This window comes from Pantherophis guttatus, chromosome 7, assembly GCF_059756535.1.
Source record: "Pantherophis guttatus breed Tessera chromosome 7, ASM5975653v1, whole genome shotgun sequence".
Taxonomy (NCBI): domain Eukaryota; kingdom Metazoa; phylum Chordata; class Lepidosauria; order Squamata; family Colubridae; genus Pantherophis; species Pantherophis guttatus.
In genome coordinates, this window is record NC_142069.1 from 1,203,997 (window position 1) to 1,221,636 (window position 17,640).

The 17,640-nt window shown below is 43.5% G+C and overlaps 3 protein-coding genes across 3 annotated transcripts; all 3 read right to left on the bottom strand.

The window, feature by feature from the left end:
* Positions 1–2,899: 2,899 nt before the first annotated feature.
* LOC132710959 (olfactory receptor 4E2-like) lies at positions 2,900–3,484 on the bottom strand. The gene has a single exon (XM_060688609.2). The coding sequence runs from the start codon at positions 3,482–3,484 to the stop codon at positions 2,900–2,902; it is 585 nt and encodes a 194-aa protein (XP_060544592.2).
* Positions 3,485–5,902: 2,418 nt separating this feature from the next.
* LOC148112736 (olfactory receptor 5V1-like) lies at positions 5,903–6,865 on the bottom strand. The gene has a single exon (XM_087873491.1). It carries the CDS (start codon positions 6,848–6,850, stop codon positions 5,903–5,905), a length of 948 nt encoding a protein of 315 aa, XP_087729617.1. The 5' UTR covers positions 6,851–6,865.
* A 6,744-nt stretch (positions 6,866–13,609) lies between these two features.
* Positions 13,610–14,545, bottom strand: LOC117659792 (olfactory receptor 5V1-like). The gene has a single exon (XM_087873493.1). It carries the CDS (start codon positions 14,543–14,545, stop codon positions 13,610–13,612), a length of 936 nt encoding a protein of 311 aa, XP_087729619.1.
* Between the last annotated feature and the right edge of the window lie 3,095 nt (positions 14,546–17,640).

A 17,640-nucleotide genomic window follows, 5' to 3' on the forward strand; every position in this document is an offset into this window, starting at 1 on the left:
TTCTTGGAAGGCCAGGAGGGCAGAGGCTTGCAGAATTGCAGGAATTGGGTATGTCTAGTTTAATGAAAATAAGGACCAGGGGAGACACGATAGCAGTCTTCCGATATCTCAGGGGCTGCCCCAAAGAAGAGGGAGTCAAGCTATTCTCCAAAGCCCCTGAGGACAGGACAAGAAGCAACGGATGGAAACTAACCAAAGAGAGAAGCAACCTAGAATTAAGGAGGAATTTCCTGACAGTTAGAGCAATTAATCAGTGGAACAGCTTGCCACTAGAAGTTGTAAAACACTGGAAGTCTTTAAGAAGATGTTGGATAACTATTTTTTGAAGTGGTGTAGGGTTTCCTGCCTAAGCAGAGGGTCGGACTAGAAGACCTCCAAGGTCCCTTCTACCTCCGTTTCTATTCTATTCTATTCTATTCTATTCTATTCTATTCTATTCTATTCTATTCTATTCTATTCTATTCTATTCTATTCTATTCTATTCTATTCTAATTACAAGGGGAAGGGAGCTTCCTTAGGGCAGGGGCTGCCCCCCAAAAGACTCACTCATTTCCTAGAACCCATAAAAATAATCTTTGAGAGAAAGGACTAGGTGCCCATCCTACGTGTGAGGAGTTCCTTAAGGAGACACTGTCCACCGATAACCTGGATCTGTGTCACATAAGGCTTTAAGGCAGTGTTTCTCAACCTTGACAGTTTGAAGATATGTGGACTTCAACTTCCAGAATTCCCTAGCCAGCTATGTTATGCTATGTTGGCTGGGGAATTCTGGGAGTTGAAGTCCACACAATTTCAAACTGCTAAGGTTGAGAAACACTGCTTTAAGGTAACAACTGAACCTTGAGTAGCACCAGAAAGGAAAGCAGGAGGCTGAGCAACTGAGGGGTTACATGGGCCAACCTGGAACAGTCAACCATGGCATCTAATGCTGCATTCTGGACCAGTTGTAGCTTCTGGATGATCTTCTTCAACTCTCACAAAGAGGCATTAATCCCCTCTTGGATCCAGCCACATGCCACCTTCCAGGAGGCCTCCACAAAGCAAGGAGGGACAAAGGCCCAGCACAGAGGAGGCCAAGTCAAAAGCTCCTTGACCACTTCTTTAAATGCAACTGGCTCAAACTCCTGGCAGATGAGAAGGTTGAGAGGTGTCTCCATCCCTTTCAAAGGACGTACAAGCGTGACCAATTCAGAACAAGGACTGGCCTAAACCCAGACCACAAGATCGGTCTTAGGGATGGAGCCCCCCTTCCCTGGGAGTGGCCACCCCCCCCCATCTTCCATCATACATTCTCCTATATCTCCCCTGGAGGCTCTCTTTCCATACTCTGACATTATAGTGTATAATGAGTGTATTTTGTCCCACTTATAGAGTGTGTCTCCACATCTACCATGGTCAGGGAAAGAGACCTGCAATTAGAAGGGGAACCTTAAGGTCATCCAGTGTGGCTCTTGACCGGTGCAGGAAGACAAAGGGAAGCACCACAGAAACACTCCTGTGTAGCAACCCCCTTGAAGGCATCCAGCCGAGGGGAGACCCCACCTCCTCTGGGTGTTGGTTGGTGCAGCTGTTGACCTGATGGCAGGTGGCAGCCCCATCAGCTGCAAGGCGGGCTATCCTGGGGCACTCAAAGGACATCTCTTCAGACCCACATTCTAGAGCTCAGTGGGCTGGCAAGAGCATTGTATTAGGACCCACATACTAGAAGGTGGTTTGGGGAAGATGACCCCTGAGCCAAGGACAAAGAAGCCCCCCCCCTTTCCTAGGAAAATCTGAATCTGTTCGGGTAGGGTCTCAGCTGAATTTGCGCTAGGTATTCATTTTGATTTATTTATTCATTCATTTATAGAATTATCAAATTTATTGGCTGCCCATCTTCCCACAGGGCAACCCTGGGCAGCTTACAATATTATTCTTTAAAAAAACAAACTTCTTCCAGAAGTCTCCCCCATCTTGCTTTGAGTTAACCTTATTTCTTATTTGGGTAGCTTAGTTGGTGGTGGAAATTTTGCCAGTTTCCTTAATTTATTGGGCAATTCGTCATTCATCACTGTCCCTGAGAATCAGAGCTTATTGACACTGATCTGCTGCACAAATAAAGCTTAAGGAAAAGGGCAAAAATAAGTGCTGATTAAGAACCCCAAAGCCAACTGCAACCGTTTCAAGAGTTGACAATTGGCACAGTTGAAATGCACAAAAAACCAGCCATAACCCATTATTTCTTGTCCTGGCCTCAGGTGCTTCGGAGAATAAGTTAACCCCCTCTTTTCTGACAGCCTCTCAGGTACTAATACTATACACTCTATAAAGCCTTAGTAAGACCACATCTAGAATCCTACATCCAGTTTTGGTCACCACACTATAAAAAAGAGATGAGAGTCTGGAAAAAGTGCAAAGAAGAGCAATCCCGATGATTAGGGGATTAACTGCACACATAGGCACAGTTTAAACACACAAAAACCAGCAACATCCCTCAACTTCAATCTAGGACTGATACAGTCACATCTGTATGAAATTAATACAATCAATGTATAAAATACACATTACAGTAAAATGTTATAGAACCTAGAATCATAGGGGTGGAATGGATCTCAGAAGCCGTTAATTGTTTTCTCTCAAATATCAAATTTATTGGCTGCCCATCTTCCCACAGGGCAACCCTGGGCAGCTTACAATATTATTCTTTTAAAAAAAAACCTTCTTCCAGAAGTCTCCCCCATCTTGCTTTGAGTTAACCTTATTTCTTATTTGGGTAGCTTAGTTGGTGGTGGAAATTTTGCCAGTTTCCTTAATTTATTGGGCAATTCGTCATTCATCACTGTCCCTGAGAATCAGAGCTTATTGACGCTGATCTGCTGCACAAATAAAGCTTAAGGAAAAGGGCAAAGATAAGTGCAGATTAAGAACCCCAAAGCCAACAGGCAATTTTCAGTAGTGGAGGAATATCACACCAGATATGAAGAATCTGGTGGTTTCCACAGAAATCCAACTTGGAGGCCAGAGCAGCATAAATAACTGAGTCCAGGAAGCCCCAGAACCAAATGGCCACAGACAGCTGGACGCACAACTTGCTCCTCATCAGGTGGGCATAGTGCAAAGGCTGGCAGATGGCAGCATAGCGGTCATAGGCCATGACGGCCAGCAGTGCCGGCTCACATCCTCCAAATCCAATCAGGAAGAAGGCTTGTGCCAGGCACTGTTCGTAGGAGATGGTGTACTGCTGGCGTAGGAGGTTCACCAGGATCTTTGGTACCACCGCAGAAGAAAGACAAATATCCAAGCAGGAGAGCTGGCTGAGGAAGAAGTACATGGGGGTGTGGAGACGGGAATCCAGGAGGACCAGGGTTATGATCATGAAGTTGTCCAGCAGGGTGACCAAATAGGCAGCCAGGAACACCAAGAAAAAATGGATGTGGTGCCTCTGGAATATGGAGAATGCCAGTAAGACAAACTCCATCTCTTCTGTTTGGTTGTGGGAATCCATGAGGAAAAAAATAGACACCTGGCAAGAGAGAAAAATGCTTCTGAAGAAAGCAGTGAGTGGCAACGGACCCAACCTAGAAGTAAGGAGGAATTTTCTGACAGAGAAAACAATTAATGTCTTCTGAAATCCATTCCACCCCTATGATTTATTTATTTATTTATTGGTTCAATTTATATGCCACCCTTCTCTGGAGACTCAGGGTGGCTTACAATGCATTAAGCAATAGCCTTCATACTTTTGTATATACCTGCTTAGTTGGGCTTTTCGGGGGGCCCCCCCAGCGGTGTTCTTTTTTATACAAAGTCAGCTTATTGCCCCCACAATCCAGGTCCTCATTTTACCTATCTCAGAAGGATGGAACAGTGGTCCCCAACCCCCGGTCTGCAGACCAGCGCCGGGCCGTGGAGTATCTGGCACCGGGCCGCGCAGCAGCCGGGGGACATGAACGCTGCAGCGCAAAGGCTCCTGGGCCGTGCGCAAAAGCTCCTGGGCTGTGTGCAAAGGCTCCAGGGAAGAGAGCCCCGCGCAGGTACGCACGTGTGGCCCAAAGCCCCCACCCCTGCGCGTGCTCAGCGGGCCACGGTAAAATTATCAAAGGCTGATTGGTCCGCGGCGATAAAAAGGTTGGGGACCACTGGGATGGAAGGCTGAGTCAACCTTGAGCCTGGTGAGATTTGAACTTGCAGTAATTGCAGGCAGCTGGTGCTACTTAACAGCGCTTTAGTCTGCTGCGCCACCAAGTCTCAAAGTTGGCTTTGGGGTTCATAATCTGCACTTATCTTTGCCCTTTTCCTTAAGCTTTATTTGTGCAGCAGATCACTGTCAATAAGCTCTGATTCTCAGGGACAGTGATGAATGATGAGTTGCCCAATAAATTAAGGAAACTGGCAAAATTTCCACCACCAACTAAGCTACCCAAATAAGAAATAAGGTTAACTCAAAGCAAGATGGGGAAGATTTCTGGAAGAAGGTTTTTCGGAAAATTCAAACAATTAGAAATCAGTTCCTAGGAAAAGAGTTAAGGGACCAATCAAAACAATAAAAGAAAAGGCTAATTAGATGCTAACAATCATCTCCACGATTAATGTGCAAAGGACATTACAATATTTTTTTAATTTGATTTATATCAAATTCTCCGGAGACTCAGGGCAGCTTACAGTGTGTTAAGCAATAGCCTTCATACTTTTGTATATTTATACAAAGTCAGCTTATTGCCCCCACAAACTGGGTCCTCATTTCACCTACCTTAGAAAGGATGGAAGGCTGAGTCAACCTTGAGCCTGGTGAGATTCGAACTTACAGTAATTGCAGACAGCTGGTGTTAATCACAATGCTTTTAGTGTGCTGAGCTACCACGCCCCGTTATTTAGGTTGTGGGTACAGCTGGGAAAATAAATGGAACGGGAGAAGGCATTGACTTTTTTCTATGATATTTTTACTTCTGATTTATAAGCAGCTGTTTCTCTTCTACTTGGCTTCCTGTATCCTTATGCTGTGTTGCAATTCCAGTTTAAATGATCTGTTTTTGAAATTAAAAAAAGAAACACACACACACACACACACAGAAGGCTAATAGGAAACAATACAATAAAAGTTAACAGCAGGAGATAAGATGAGCTTAGATTGAACTCCATCACACTTTAACCATTCATTAGATCTCTTATTTATTTATTTATTTTATTTTATTTTATTTCTATACCGCCCTACTCCTGAAGGACTCAGGGCGGTGCACAGCCAAACAATAAAACACATACATGCAAAATTTAAAAGACAAATAAAATCAAATTAAATAATTTTGGCTCCGACAAATTAAAAACCCCGAACTATTTAAAACCAATTTTAAAATTGAATGTATAAAATACTAAAAGATATTTAAAAATTAAAAATCTTTTATGAAAGAGGGAGAAAATTAGGCCAGGCCCGCCTGGTGAAATAATATATATATATATATATATATATGATATATTTCTACCATTGTTAGTCATCTTGGCTTCCCTGCATTGTCACTAGTTGTTTTATCTGTTCCTGATCTGATTACTATGTTTGATAGAGGTTGCTTTTGGGGCAATACAAATGTGGCTATCAAAATATTTACAAGCCATGTTGTTTTACCTACACAGTCCGAAGTCCTGTGTCTCTGTTTATCGGAGGAGTCTAGGATTAGAGAATTATATTTGTTTGCAGGATCCACAAGGTACTTGACTCATCATGATACAACCTGGAGTGATGAAATCCATGGCTTCCATTGTCTACAATGCCCAGCTACTCGTGGGCATTGCAACAAAACTCCCATCTTGTTTTTTCTCAAAGGAAAGTTTTGCAGGCATCTGTGTGAAATGTTTTTCTCCCATGTTCTTGTGCACCACTTTCATTTTTCTTGGGGAACACACAAATGTGAGGTTCAAAGAGAAAAGCACCTCAAAATGAAGAGAACGCTGTTCTCCAGCCATTGAAAACCTTCCTCCTGGCTTCCCTCACCTCCTTGTTGCGGAGGCTGTAGATTAAGGGGTTCAGCATGGGGGTGACAACGCAAAACATTATGGAAATCAGGGCGTCGCTTTCTAGGGAGTAGCCAGAATTTGGCTGGTTGTAGTTCAGAAACCCATTTCCGATATAAAGAGTTACCACAGCAACGTGTGATGCACAAGTAGAGAAGGCTTTGCGTCTGCCGGTGTTGGAAGGAATCCGGACAATGGAGGCCAAAATACAGAAATAGGACAGGATGATGAAGAGGAAGGGACCGAGGCCAACCAAGAAGCTGGTGATGTGATTGGCCAATTTGTTGACCTGGGTATCACTGCAGGCAATTTTCAGTAGTGGAGGAATATCACACCAGATATGAAGAATCTGGTGGTTTCCACAGAAATCCAACCTGGAGGCCAGACCAGCATAGATAGCTGAGTCCAGGAAGCCCCAGAACCAAACAGCCATAGATAGCTGGACGCACAACTTGCTCCTCATCAGGTGGGCATAGTGCAAAGGCTGGCAGATGGCAGCATAGCGGTCATAGGCCATGACGGCCAGCAGTGCCGGCTCACATCCAGCAAAGCCAATCAGGAAGAAGGCTTGTGCCAGGCACTGTTCGTAGGAGATGGTGTACTGCTGGTGTAGGAGGTTCACCAGGATCTTTGGTACCACCGCAGAAGAAAGACAAATATCCAAGCAGGAGAGCTGGCTGAGGAAGAAGTACATGGGGGTGTGGAGACGGGAATCCAGGAGGACCAGGGTTATGATCATGAAGTTGCCCAGCAGGGTGACCAAATAGGCAGCCAGGAACACCAAGAAAAAATGGATGTGGTGCCTCTGGGATATGGAGAATGCCAGTAAGACAAACTCCATCTCTTCTGTTTGGTTGTGGGAATCCATGAGGAAAAAAATAGACACCTGGCAAGAGAGAAAAATGCTTCTGAAGAAAGCAGTGAGTGGCAACGGACCCTGAAAAATGGATGGAAGAATAACACAGTAATTATTTGAGGACTCAGGCTGGAATTGGGAGATGGAATTTTAGTGATCTCTTCCAAATAAAGAAGAACTGATTGCTTGTGGTATTTTGAATGAGAACTACCTGCAGGGTGAGATGAATTAAAGTGGGGATGCAGAGCCGGAGCAGCCGAGCTTAATTCTCCCCCTGAATTTCTGGGGCATTCAGCATACAAGCCCTGAGGAACGGATCTTCCAAGCTTGGCATCAAAAGCTTATTTGGAGAAGACGACACAATACAGAAACTCTGCTGAGGAGGTAGCAGTCCTTCAGCCCTGCTGTCAGTCTTTCTCGCCAGACCAGACAGAAAACAAGACCAGAGGATCTCATTCAACTTTATTATTACATTAATAGAAGTCTGAAAGTACAAATCTCCTTCTTCCTCTTTCTATAGTCTGATAAGTTGTTTCTTTCTCTGCCCACCATAGAGTTGCAGGCTCTACTCTCTCTTATCTGATTGTTCCCTAGGCTGCATCTCTTCCTCCTATCTCCCACATTCATTCCCACGTACCATTACACCTGCCTCCCCCAAACGTTCGGTTATAAAACTCTCAGCTGGACGAGCAGATTTTCCTTCAACCTTTCTTCTTTCAACTGATCTTCTTCCAAAAGGCACCAGCCATCAATGCCAAATGCAACTGAGAAGGCTATGAAGCTCCTCCAGACTATTTATGCATTTCCTACACTGTCCAATTCCTTGGATTCTTTTAAAGCATGTTGCTGAAGCTGGGAGCAGCACGAACAAGGAACAGTTGAATGAAAGGCTGCCACGTTTCCTTTATTTGAGTTCTTTGCCTTCTAAATTTCAGTGAGGACCAGCAATTCTCCCAGTCAATGAGAGAATCATGGATTATTTACAATCCAGCCATATTATCCCTCTGGATATCCTGTGAATCTTCAATGGAAACCCAAGAAAAGGCTTGATTTGCTCTGGGCTTCAACACAGAACAGGTCTGTCCACCCTTGCTCTGTAGACCTTCAATGGCATTTGTGCAATGTTCTCCCACCTCACTCATGGGAAGCTCCAATTAGGTCAGTGTATGGTATTACCTGAGATTAATACAGTTTTAAGGGGGATAATAAGCTTCTACTGTCTTTCAGGATTCCAGAAGATAAGTGATGCCTGCAAATTGGATGAAAAGATGTTGGGATCAGAAGGAGAAGGCAGCCTCAGTTGTAGAGATGTTTTAGAAGATCTGGCTTTACGTGGAAGATTGAGGTTTACAGTGAGGAAGATGGGTCATCTTCCAAATTTCCTCTGACAAGCCTAAAAGCAGCCTCAAATATTATACTCATATACTGTATATTATCTCTGGAGCTTCTTGCTACCATGGTCAAGAGCCAACAGTAGACCATGGAAACGAATAGCCCTTAATATATATCCATAATTTAGTTATACTGTGTGACAATGTACTTGGATTGACCTGTCCTGAATCTTGTCATCTCTGTTGCCTTCCAGGTAACAAAAAGAGTTAAGAACTATATCTCCATATGTTTCCTGCACCCAGCTTTGATTTGGAACGCTGCTCTGAAGGGCCAGCTTGATCAAATTTGCTTAGTCAAAGTCCATCTTTGGAGCAGGACAGATAGGAAGGATAGAAAGATCTGGGTTGTTGATGGTTAAATCTGTTGTCCCCTCAAAGAGGATCCTTGCTATTTCTGAGATCTCCTAAAAGGGTTGAAACTTCCATTCCTGGTCACGCACTTCCTTCTCCCTCCCAACGTCAAGCTCTCCTTGCAATGTCTCCTCAAAAGAAGATGCTGGATGGACCACAAAGCAGCTCACCTTGACTGGTTAGCCACCTACCGAAAACCAGCTGTGGTTGAAGCAGAGTCAACCTCTCCCCAGGTTTTCCCACCGTTGGATTCAGATACAATGAGAATGGTGATCGCTGAGCCAAAACTGCCCACAGAGCAGAAAGGAAGGTGTTCAGAAGCTCATCCTCACAACAGAAGTAACACTCCCAGTGCCCAGGGTTATCCACGGTAGGCGAGGCTCATGGGGAAAATGTGTCTTGGTGTGTTGAGGATATTCCTGCTCGGGATCCTGCAGGGAGTAAAAGCAGAAGGGATCCACTGGGACCAAACTCTCCCATCTGTGAATTGCCTGGGGACAAGCGAAGCCAAACACAATTTGGAAAGGAGAGTGCTCTAAGAAGAACATCCTTTGATATGTGTCTGCAATGCCCTCAGCTTACTACGTTTCAGGAGAAATTAGTGGGTTATATAAATAGGATTTTTGTAAATCGTTTTTTAAAACTTTTATTGCATAATCATATTTGTATAACGTAACTAAAAGGCTAGAAATATTGTCTTGAAATACATCCCTAGTACATGGTGGTTGCAGATACTGAATTTGCAAAAGAAATTTATTTATTTAGAAATTAATCAATCAATTTCTACAGCTACCCATCTCAACCCAATGACTCTGGGCAAGTGAACAATTCTAAAACAAAACAGTTAAAAACTATATAAAATTAATTAATTAATTAGAAATAAATTAATTCATTTATATAGCTGCTCATCTGAACCCAGTGACTGGTCAGTGAACAATTCCAAAACTACTAGAACAGTATAAAAATAAATATATGCAGGAGCTGAGAAAATTATCATAATTAATATCCGTCCAGCCAAGAAATGGGGCTCCAACATATCCAGAGCCCCAGGCCTGGGCATATGGCTTTATGGAGGAGATGGGCAGCAGATAAACAAACAAATAATAAATAGTCAAGTTTCCTTCCCTCAGAATGATTATGAGGGAAACGTTTGCCTGGAATGATGTAAAGTCTCCTGCCTTGAGCAGAAGATTGGACTACAAGACTTCCGAGGTCCCTTCCAGCCCAATTCTATGACTCTACCCTAGGAATCTCCAAACTGAGCAACTTTAAGACTTGTGGACTTCAACTCCCAGAATTCCTCAACCAGCATGGCTGACTGAGAAATTCTGGAAGTTGAAGTCCACAAGTCGTAAAGATGCCTAGTTTGGAGACCCCTGCCCTACCCTATTGCACAGGCCCGATTGTGATAGGAGGCCTTAGGTAGAAGCCCATGAAACAAAAGGTAGCAGGTAAAGCTGTCTACACAGCTTGATTCAGCAAATTTGGAAAAGCATATTTTTGATTCTTGACAGTCCACGCCTGAGCTCAGGCTCTCCATATTTCAGAGAGGAGCTAGAGAGCCTGCAAAACCATCCAGATGGATCTGAACTGAACCAGCAAATTGCTGGCAGAGAACAAACAATTTTCATTGCTTAGCTGGCATTTTGCAACAGGAGTTGGAAACAAAACTTTTACCGCTCTGGGACTCAACTCTGTGCCCAAGAACAAAGGTTGGTCTCCCTGGACCAGCTCACAGGAGAAGGGGCTGCTGGTGGGGGAATAACCAGCCCTGACAAGAGAAAGTTAGTTACCATAATTGGTCCGTCTTTCTGGAATGATGCAATGAGAATTAAGGGACCTCATTATCGGTGTCTGTGCCCAGACACAGAAGGTCCAATCCATCCATGAGAAATGCAAGGAATTTCATCACCTCTGCTTTGCTATGAAGGAGCAATCAATTAATGACCCTCAGACTCATTTTCCAGAATATCTCAAGGGAGTCATTATAGACCCTCCCAAGATCCCCCTCTGCTAAAAATGTCCAGGCTGGGAATTAGGGCAATTGATGTCAAATGAATCTGGAGGACAACAGGCTAGGGAATGGCCAACCTTTTTTTAAGTTTATGTGAATTCTTTTTGTCAAAATTCACATATCTAGACTACAGAGAAAGGGGCTGGCTGGATGAATGGGTGGGTAGGTGGATAAATGGATGGATGGATGGATGGATGGATGGATGGATGGATGGATGGATGGATGGATACATGGATGGATGGATGGATGGATGGATGTGGTGGACTGAAGACTGGTACACAAAAAGTGAAGTTGATGATTTTGGCGGAATGAAGAGCTGGTGAATAGACCGGCTATTCAATATTTCCTCTCTGGACTAAGAGAGGATTAGAGATCACCCACATGCACTCCAGACAAGACCACAATCTCTATTTTTCCTTTTATCTCTTTTCTCTTTTCTGTACTTTCTAATTTTTCTTTCTTTTCCTTGTTTTTAGTTTGCATTAATTTCTATTGTTCTTAAATAAAATTATTCTATAAAAAGGTGCAAGGGCTAGCTACTCATGTTTTTACAATTAATCTCCATTTATTTTATCATGAAAATTGTTTTGCAGACACCTTCAGAAAGTCCTTCTACCACAGTTCATGTATGCAGCTTTCATTTTTTTTAGGAGGGTTAAGAAAGCACTTTCCTTGAGAAACATACACATTGATTCAAATAAAATTTAAACCAGAGATATATTTTTATTAGGGTTGATGGACACAATTATAAGGAAAAAAACATGGTACATTAATCTTATATTTGGTTACAGCAGTAAAATTCCTATATACTCAATGTTGGAAAGATTCCACTATACTGGCAATGGAAGAGTGGTTAGTAAAAGGGGTATAACTGGAACAGATGAGCCAAAATGAATGGCTCTCATTAGAGAAACGACATTGGCAAAATTTATTTCTAAATGGAAACCATTGGTGGGCTTTTTACAAAAAGTAAAAAATAAATGACATATGGATTTACAGATTAACAGATGAGTTGGAAGGGACCTTGTAGGTCATCTAGTCCAACCCCCACCCTCACCCAAGCAGGATTCTAACAAATGGCAGTCCAATCTTTTCTTGAAAGTCTCAAGTGATGAAGCTCCCACAACTTCTGAAGGCAGCTTCTGTTCCATCTGATTGCTCTCACTGTCAAAAAAATTCTCCTTATTTCTAGGTTGAATCTCTCTTTGATCAGTTTCCATCCATTATTCCTCATCTGGCCTTCGGGTGCTTTGGAAAACAGCTTGATCCCCCCCTTTCTGTGGCAGCCCCTCAAATACTGGAACATTGCTATCCTGTCTCCCCTGGTCCTTCTCTTCCCTAGACTAGCCAGGCCCCGTTCCTCCAACCGTTCTTCGTATGTTTTAGCCTCCAGTCCCCTCATCATCCTGGTTGCTCTTCTCTGCACTCTTTCTAGAGTCTCAACATCTTTTTTATAGCTTGGTGACCAAAACTGGATGCAGAATTGTAGGTGGGGCCTTATTAGGGCTTTATAAAGTGGTATTAGGACCTCCCTTGATCTTGATTGTATCCCTCTGTTAATTCTACTTAGGGATTGCGTTGGCTTTTTCAGCTGCCGCTGCACACGGCTGGCTCCTATTTGGATGATTGTCCACTAAGATTCCAAGATCCCTCTCCCAGTCACTGCTATTTGATGATTAGTAAAAGCTATTGACCATTTGGAAAGTGAATGCTGTACTACACGTAATCCTTGACTTACAACAATTCATTTACTGACTGTTTTTTCAGCACTGAAAAAAAGCGACTTATGTTTTTCACCCTGCACCATCTCTGGGGTCAGGTGATCAACATTTGGACAGTTTGGTGACTGCCTCATATTTATGACCGATGTCAGTGCCCAGGGGCCATGTGATCTCCTTTTGTGGCCTTCTGACAAGCAAGATCAGTGGGGAAGCCAGATTCACTTAACAACCGTGTGACTAACTTAATAATTTCAGTGATTCACTTAACAATTGTGGCAAGAAAAGTCATAAAATGAGGCAAAATTCGCCAACAACTGTCCTTTTGCTTAGCAACAGAAATTTTGAGCTGTGGTCATAAGTCAAGGACTATTTGTATTGTCCCAAACTAAAGGTTGAATAAATAAACTTTGTAAAAGAAGTGGGAAGTCACTTTATTTTATATTTCTGTTTTTTCCCCCTTATAGTTATTTCTTTCCTGTGCTCCTATCTTCCGTCTATCTTTTTATTCTTTCTATCCATCCTTCTTACTGGTAATTTCTGTTTGTTAAGTTTTATCTTTATGTTCTATAAAACTGTAATAAAATTAAGAGTCTGTATAGATTCTCCGTCCTCCAGGTCCTGGTTGTCCCAAAGGTGCTTTTTCAGGAGGCAACTGGACTTTCTTGTTTTTTCTTTTGAAGACGTTTTGCTTCTCATCCAAGGAGCTTCTTCCACTCTGACTGGATGGTGGGGGAATGGAAGGGTTTATATTCCTTGCAGACAGCTGGTTATTTGCATCCTTTTAGAGGGTCATTGAGGCCACTTGGAGGTTTACCTGTGTCCTCAGGGTCACCTGAGTGGTGCAAATGGTTCTTGTAGTCTGCATTTTTTTCCTCTGGAAATCCATTTCTACTCCCACACCATTCAAAGGGTGTCCATCCCAAAATGTATAGCTAAAGGTCTGTAGAGATTCTCAGTCATTCAGGTCATGGTTGTCCCAAAGGCAATTGGCAATTTCTTGTCGACATTTTCAAAGAAAAATTCAAATTGCAGCCTACAGGAACCAGGAGCCCAGGTGACACAGAGGACATAGACAAACCTCCAAGTGCCTCAACAACTCTCTAAAAGGATGCAAATGACCAGCTGTCTGCAAGGAATATAAATCCTTCGTTCCCCACCATCCAGTCAGAGCTGAAGAAGCTTCTTGGATGAGAAGTGAGACGTCTTCAAAGAAAAAACAAGAGAGCCCAGTTGCCTCCTGAAAAAGCACCTTTGTAATAAAGTTATGTTTATTCCCTTCCTTCCAAAATGTGGGCTATGCTTTCTTCAAGCAGCTGAGAATCTTCCTCAGGGCCCCCTTCACTTCTCTATTATGGAGGGTGTAGATCAAAGGGTTCAGCATGGGGGTGACGATGCAAAACATGGTGGAAATCAGAGCATCAACCTCCAGAGAGTATCCAGCACTGGGCTGGTTGTAATTCATACTCCCATTACCAACAAACAGAGTTACCACACTTAGGTGTGATGCACAAGTGGAGAAGGCTTTGCGCCTGCCGGTGTTGGAGCGAATTCGCAGAATGGAGGCCAGAATATAGACGTAGGACAGGATGATGAAGAGGAAGGGGCTGAGGCCTACAAAGATGCTGGTGATGTGATTGGTCAATTCGTTGACCCAGATATCACTGCAGGCCATTTTCAGTAATGGGGGAACATCACAAAAGATGTGAGGAATGTTGTTGTTTCCACAAAAATCCAACCTGGAGGCCAAGGCAACATGGATGGCCGAGTGTAGGAAGCCCCAGAGCCAAATGCCCACAGACAGCTGCATACAAACCTTGCCCCTCATCAGGTGGGCATAGTGCAAAGGTTGGCAGATGGCAGCATAGCGGTCATAGGCCATGACGGCCAGCAGTGCCAACTCACATCCAGCAAAGCCAACCAGGAAGAAGGCTTGTGCCAGGCACTGGTTGTAGGAGATGGTGTGATGTTGGCGTAGGAAGTTCACCAGGATCTTTGGTACCACCACAGAAGAAAGGCAGATATCCAAGCAGGAGAGCTGGCTGAGGAAGAAGTACATGGGGGTGTGGAGATGGGAATCCAGGAGAATTAAGATTATGATCATGATGTTGCTCATCAGAGTGGCCAAATAGGCAGCGAGCAGCACCAGGAAAAGGTGGGTTTCGTAGCTCAGCAGGTTGGAGAAACCCAGGAAGAGGAATTCTGTGACTTGTGTTTGGTTTTGTGCATTCATGAAGAAAAAATTCTGCAGCTGAGGAGGGAGAGAAAAGAATGTGAAGACACAAAGAGAGTCAATGGTCCTTGGAAAACGCATGGAAGAAGTAAGAGTAGGGGTCCTTCGTGCTCTCTGAGCTTGAGGAATCTTTCACTTCAGTGAAGCATCTTCAAGGAAAACCAAAGTCCAGTTGCCTTTTGGGGGAAAAACGACCTTTGAGACATCTCTGAGCTTGGTTGTTTTCTTGCAGGATGTTTCATTACCCAAACTAAGTACGGTAACATCATCAGTGGTGGACATATCACATCACTAGCACTGATGTTGTTACCTAGTTTGGGTCATGAAACATCTGCAAGAAAACAACCAAGCTCAGAGAGGAACAAGGACCCCTCATGTCAACCCTGGGCTACATATATATCATTATCTGAGGTCTCCATGGGACTGTGGAGGATGAAATTTTAGGGATCTCCTTCACTCAGTGAACATCTGATCCCTCAAGAGATTTGGATTAGAATTAGATGCAAGAAAATTTGGGTGTCCAGACTCAGTGGAGCAGAGCTTAATTCTCTCCATTTCAGGAGATTTCGGTATGAAAACTCTGAGGAACATCTCTTCCAAGATTCATATCAGAACCATATACTAGAAGGATCTAGTAATGGGATAGCTTTGATTTTCCAAAGGGACCTACACTTACTCATTTCCTGGCAAATTATCCACCTCCAAAAGGCAACAACAACCAAAGAAAAATGCTTTTGAGAAAGCTGTGAAGATCCACCAAGTTAAAGAGCTGACTATCCTTTTCCTACACTGCACCATTCCTTGTTCCTAAACCATGTTGCTGAAGCTGAGGACAAAGAGCATCTGAATCAAAGGCACATTGAATGGCTGTCATACTTCCTCTACTTCAGAGGTCTTTGTCCTTCCATATTTTCTCTTTATATGATGTCAATTCTTTCCTTCGTTCAGGGTTCAACCCAGCCTAAACTATGCCTCTGGATGTCTTGTCCTGTCCCTGACTTCAACACAGAACTTGCCTGTCCATCTTAAAGCCTTAAAGGTCTTGGTATGATGCTCGCCCACCTCCTTTAAATGAAGGTCTTTTTAAATTCAGAATCCCATCAACATATGATATGTGATGAGATTATCAAAGAAAGTGGCCTTGCTAGAAACAGATTTAATACTGTAAGACATTTCTACTGTCCTGCTGGAACCCAGAAAGTGACTGACACATTGAAATTTGACCCAAAGATTGTGGGATCAGGAAGACAACGTTTCTCTTGGTTTCTAGAGGTGCTTCAGGAGCGCTTGCTTTCCAAGTAGATGGAGATGTTAAAGTAAAGGGGCCCCTTTGAAGACACCGCTTGCAAACCTAAAGCAACACCTTCCTCTTTATCTTCCTCATCAAAATTATTTTGATATACATCATGTCTGGAGGAGGTGTTTCCACCTTCCTACCATGACTAATATCAACATATGATCCATAGCTGATTTGTAGTCCATGAAGATGTTGGTTTAATTATCTTGAATCTGGATCCCCTCAAGTTCCCTTGCCTCTCCTATAACAAAAGGATATATCTGTAAGTTTCCAGCTTCTAGCTTTTACTCAGGGAACTGTTTTGTCCAGTCAATGTCCACATTTGGAGCAGCAGTTCAACCTAAGAAAAACGGGAGAGGCTGGATCGGTAGCAATTACAAACGGTGATCTATTGTGAGTCTTAAGCAGAAGAAGGACTTGGCCACCCCTATGATTCCCTAAGTGGAGATTCCTGATCCCTCCTTCCTAACACCCAAAATCTCCTTACATTGCCACCCCAACATAAACGGAAGGAGAATCCTTGATGGACCACAAAGCAGCTCACCTTTGCTGGTTATCCCACCTGCAGAAGACCACATGGAGCTGAAACAAGCTCATCCTCTCCCCAAGTTCTCCCAGAGTTGGGCTCAGATGCAATGAAGTGAGAGCCAACACTCTGCCCACAAAGCAGGAAGGGAGGTGTTTGGAAGTTCATCCTTAGAACAGAGCAAGCCTCATAGTTCCTTGCATTAGCCATGGTAGGTGGTGCTCGTGGGGGCAATTATGACTTGGCCTATGGACCTCGGAATATTCCTGCCTGGGATCCTGCAGGGAGTAGAGCTGGGAGGGCAGACAGCAGAGACCCTCTGGGGCAAAACTGACTTCTCTGGGACTTGTTAGAAGATGCAGCACAATTTTCTTATGTCAGATTCAGGAGATGGGGGGAAACGGAAAGGAAAAAGCAGAAAAATCATTTCCAGATCTGATCTTGAAATCAACTGTCTCATTTGCTTTTAACTGGTGCTCTATAAATGACTCCAGAATATATATATATATATATAAAGCAAGGCATTTTAAAGTCTTCCTCCCTCTCGTGGAAGACTGCAAAAGTACGACAGTGATTTGTTCAGTCAGTCTTTGAAGTTACAGTGGTGCTGATTGATTGATTAATTGATTATATCTGAGAACTGCCCATCTCCCTCACAGATGGACTGTCAACTACCCCACTAGGTTAGACACGAAAAGAAATTCCTGAGACATTTTGTTTTTAACAAGAGTATAACTTTACTGAAGATTCCATGTGGTTACAGAAGTAGAAAAACCAGCTCGAACAATTTCCCGCGAAAACAGCAGAGGTAAACTTTCTCTTTGCCCACTGAACCTCCTGCTGTCCAGTGTCCACCAATCATGTGCATTCCCTTTGTTTTGGGAAGGATCTGACTTCCCAGTCGAATGACCTTGTAATGTCAGGTCTGTCTCAGGCTTTCAGCCGGCTGACATGCATTCCTCATTTCCCTTACATTCCAATGCCTTCCCTCCCCCCTCCTGTAAAACACTACAAGTGTAGAAACAGTGTGTAAACTTTTAAAAAGGCAACAAAATTTAAAATCGATTAAGTGGCTCGATTTCAGGGCGTTAACCACCCCCATGGCTGAGTGCTCATCTTTGCACCCTAAGCAAGGCTGCAGAATCGTGTTTTAAACCTTTCTGCAATTCCAGGACAATAGGGGCAAGCCTCACCTATGGGGGAAGAATATTCCACAGGGTGGGGGCAACAACAGAGAAGGGTCTCTTGCTGGAGCCCACCAATCAGCACTGC